We start from the raw sequence: 4,741 nt of genomic DNA on the forward strand, positions 1-4,741 counted from the left end.
AGATCTCATCTTAGTTATGAGCTAAAAGTTTGTACTTAGAAAAAAAAAAAGAAAAAAAAAAAACTCAAGAGCCGTTCTACGAGCCGCTATGCCGCGGCTAAAAAAATATAATCAACAGTGTCAGGAAGATTTAGTTTTCTGTAAAATACAGAACAAAAATAATTTATTGCATGAATTTTAGTTCTTGAACCCACCAAGTTTTGCAAACCATTTAAGTATATTTAGTCGATATTAAAATTTCGTTTATTTATCTATTTTATTTTCGATACTCAGAAGTTTCTATAATGATTGTTCTAATATTTTATTTATGCATATTTGCTAGAGTCACACATTACTGGAACTGACGCCTTAATGCCATAATGTTTAAATTATATTTTAATTACAAATCACTTTTTTTGGTTTTCATTCGACTTTTCTTTTTCGTGTCAACTTGAATCTTTGAAATAAACTCTAGTTCCAGAAGATACTAATGGTACTAAAGATTATACATACTTTGTCATATTAAACGGTTAGTGTAAGTGAGAAACGCTTTTTTTGTTGTTGCTTTTTTCACTTGTAATGTGTAAAACAACCAAAATACAAGAAAATTTTTCATGTGTTTGTTTGTTTGTAATTAAGCACAAAGCTATCTGTGCTCTGCCCACCACGGGTATCGAAACCCGGATTCTAGCGTTGTAAGTCCGCAGACATACCGCTGTGCCACTGGGGGGCTTTTTCATGTGTTAAGAATGAAAATGATTTTATGATGACGTTTCACTCATTATACATTGTTCACACGCTCTCGTGCTGTTGTTCGTGCTAATGTTGACTTAAGACCTACATGGGAACGCTTCGTTTTTATAACACTTTTTTTAAAACATTCAAGGATAACGTTGTTTCAACTGTTATTTTTATGTCGAGCTCTCCCCCCCCCTTCTCCCCCGTCAGCTTTTGCTTTATGCTACAGATAATTTCTTCATTCAAGGATAACGTTGTTTCAACTGTTATTTTTATGTCGAGCTCCCCCCTTCTCCCCCGTTAGTTTTGCTTTATGCTACAGATAATTTCTTCATTCAAGGATAACGTTGTTTCAACTGTTATTTTTATGTCGAGCTTCCCCTTCTCCCCCGTTAGCTTTGCTTTATGCTACAGATAATTTCTTCATTCAAGGATAACGTTGTTTCAACTGTTATTTTTATGTCGAGCTCCCCCCTTCTCCCTCGTTAGTTTTGCTTTATGCTACAGATTTCTTCTACGCTTCGTGGTTCTGTGCACACATTTACTCTTACAAGGACCAATGATTTATAAATATAAATACCTTTCTCAACAAATACAGCCAGCCTGAAGAGCTGTGGATTGAGCGAAACATGTCATTGGCAACGAATAAAGCATATATACTGTGGATGGAATACTATTATTATACACTATAATATTTGAAAATCCCTAAGGGACTAAAATAAAGAACTAAGTGTTTAAAAATGCAATATACATAATATTAATGTCTTATATGACAAGTATAATTGTAACCATTCTTCGCCGGCTTGTAAAAAACGTACACACTATAACAACATAACAGATATAGCAGTTGAAAACTAAATATATTTAATGTATAAATACAAAAGCACACTAAAGTGCACATAATTTTATAACAGGTTTCTAGTATCTTACCGTGCAGAAAATTTCATCGGGACCACATACACGTTGAAGAGACCGCGAGACATTTGTGGGAAGAGTAAGACAGGGCTCTCCATCAAAAACTGTACTACAGAAGTAGCACGTGTTGTTTGGAGCTGTTACACCAAATTTGTTTGTCCTCGAAACAGCTATAAAAGTTAAAATAAAAATGTATGTGTACCTTCTGGAATGGTGGTAAAATGAATGATAGACCGACCATTAGGCATTTTTCTCCTACGAGTAGAAACTGCTGTGAATCATTAAACTACTGAGTACATAAACGCTTTGACAATAAAACAAGTATAAATATACCATTTGGTTGTTTTATAATTTCTGTCTCAAACACTTATTTCTAATAGTATTATGAACAAAACATTTTATTTTAATAAACATAAGTTACCACTGAGAAACAAGCTTTGTTGCCGTTTTTCCTTACGAAACTGATACAAGATAATCATGTATATCAATAACAAATTGAAATTTTCTAAACACTTTGGAAATTTTTGAATTAAATTTTACAACTGGTCTGACAAGATCAATTATATATTAATCAAACGCTGAGCCCTATACTGCGAAACTATATGATGCCTTGAGGTCAAACTGGAAACGACGATAACCTCACCAGTGCGGACACCGAATGTAACCTTACAATATTTATCTCCAAGTTAATAAATTGCACCCAGTTACACAGTAATATAATATATTGTACATAACATGCCAATTTAGCACATCGGCACGTTTATTTCTTACATATAAACGTTTATACACATGCTAAATTGACATATAAATCTATACTCTACATGCTCATACATTAAATATTAAGTTGTGAGTAATAGCCAATTGTTTTATTTTCCTGTGTTCACGTGAAATCACCGACTGCTTGAGCTAAAGTAATATTTTGACTTTTTTTTGCACAAGTATTTTTGGATGGATATCCTCTCTTTAAAAATATATTTTTTATATTAAAATTGTATCTATAATGTTGTATTTCTATTTTAATTGCCCAAAAACTTCAAGATATACAACGATGAGGAAAAAAATTTTTTACCACACTTAATACCTCGGTTACACACGAGATTGGTGCAATCTTTGTGCCCATTACATCTCGCATAGTTGTAATATATATATATTCCAATTTTAACTTATCGTTAATGGGAATATGATATAATAAAGCTTCAAACAGTGTAGCCACTATTTTTTTAATTTTTGTTGTTAGGTTTCTCTCAAGTAACTTTAACCATTTAATTATTTGAGAATACATATGATTAGATAAAAGAATTTTGAACACCGTAATTCATACTAACTAGGTAAGTAATTACCCTAACAATGAAATAAGGTAACTTGTAGTGTCGGCTGGAAAGAGAACACTATTGTGTAATGGAGAAGACACCGTTACAGGGGAAGCATGGCAAAGAAAATCATTTTTATTTATTCTTTACACTCTTGTAAGTTTGCTATATATCTGAATAAATGTATACGAGTTTTTGACTAAAGATATTCTCTTTAAATACATTCTAACTGTTGTTATTCAAGCTTCAATAGGAAATTAAGACTGTGTCTTCAAAGTTTGAGCCACCTACATCTAATTAACTCGTTAGGCAAAGCATGTGAATTGTTTTTTTACAAACTATGAATTCTCATAAGTACTTTATATCTTTGTTCACTTACTAGAAAAATACTAAATTACAATCAAATGTCAGATACCTTAATGCTGTCTACTGTCAAGGCAACAGCAATTTTTTAAACAATCTAGCCTGTATCACATAGTGCTGTTGCATATACTTTAAAATAACTATGAAAAATTACCATAAAGTAATCCGAGAATTATTAAATATTTTACAATTATCTTTGTGTGTGTATAATTGGGTTCAAAATTTCAATATATACATATATATATATTTAAATACTTATGACAAATGTCATAACCAAACAAGCTATTCTACAACTACAAGTACATTCGAGAACGAATGTCATCTTTGTTTTGATTTTTTTCAGCTTAAGATAAAATCTTATCAGAAAAATTGAAATGGAAATTAATCAGGTAATTTGATAATGTGAACAGCAAGTCACATGCTAAATGCTGTAACGTTTAATAAACATATAAAGAAGTCTTACCGTGACATAAAATCGAAAATTTTAAGAGCAATAACACTGCATACAATAACGAAAGATGTAGAACTTCAAAACACTTCATTTCCAAGTGTAGAGGATGACAAGGCACGCTGCTAAGTACGCATGACATCCGTTCGACACAACCTCACAGGTAAGATCACTGAAAAGAGAAATACCACCGATATTTGCATAATGATTCACATTAACAACTTTATCACACGAAAATTATTTTTGGGATTAATGTCCTTAGTGCATACAACATGTTTTGCTTTATTTTTTTCTTTATAATAAATAAAATAAAGAACTTATGCTAACCATCTAAACGTAGCCTAACATGAACGTCAGTCGATCGTGGAGAAATGCGATTGTCCAGTAAATAGAAAACGTGAAATTCGTATACCACAATAAACGAAAAGTAATAAATACGAAAAAAAATCTGTAATATGGCAATTTTTACATTGAAACTGGTATAACTGTGAAAACATTCGAAATAATAAATTATGTTCATATATATATATATATATATTCTTTCTCATGGGACTGTTAAAATAAAAAATACTAGCTTATGCTTTGGTAGCAAAAAGGTGATTAAAATGCTATATAATAAAGTAACAGTAATACTGGCTAAAAGGAAAACACTTTGATAAACACAGAAGAGATTGCATAACAATAAGGACAAGTTACAAATATTTTTGAAATGCTAATTTTAAACTAACAGTTAATAAAACATAATTAAATTATAATAAAATAAGCTTAAAATTTGTTATTAACCAAGAAAAGTTGGTAAAAAATACATGATGAGTACTGAATATAACTGGAATGTAATCCTGTGAAAAGAGAAACATTGAAGGGAGAAAAACATTTACTATTAATGTAAAAAAATACTTAGTATTATACAATAAACATGGATAATAAATATATATAAGTACGCAATACCAAAACATTGACATTACTGTTGCAGTCTGTTCTCTCTGTG

At 30.8% G+C, this 4,741-nt stretch overlaps 1 protein-coding gene across 2 annotated transcripts in view; it reads right to left on the reverse strand.

Moving 5' to 3' along the window:
• Positions 1-4,130, reverse strand: part of LOC106462096 — a 7,414-nt gene extending 3,284 nt beyond the window's left edge. Inside the window, exons 1-3 of one of the 2 annotated variants that reach the window (XM_013922019.2) lie at positions 4,081-4,130; positions 3,769-3,925; positions 1,648-1,802 (exon numbers count right to left, since the gene is read on the reverse strand). In XM_013922019.2, coding sequence (XP_013777473.1) covers positions 1,648-1,802; positions 3,769-3,895 — 282 coding nt within the window. In that variant the 5' untranslated portion in view covers positions 3,896-3,925; positions 4,081-4,130. Of the gene's footprint in view, positions 1-1,647; positions 1,803-3,768 lie in introns of both variants that reach the window. The other variant, XM_022386842.1, reaches the window with a different exon arrangement.
• Positions 4,131-4,741: the final 611 nt, after the last annotated feature.

The sequence above is a fragment of the Limulus polyphemus genome, unplaced genomic scaffold (genome assembly GCF_000517525.1).
Source record: "Limulus polyphemus unplaced genomic scaffold, Limulus_polyphemus-2.1.2 Scaffold1, whole genome shotgun sequence".
In the NCBI taxonomy this organism is placed as follows: Eukaryota; Metazoa; Arthropoda; class Merostomata; order Xiphosura; family Limulidae; genus Limulus; species Limulus polyphemus.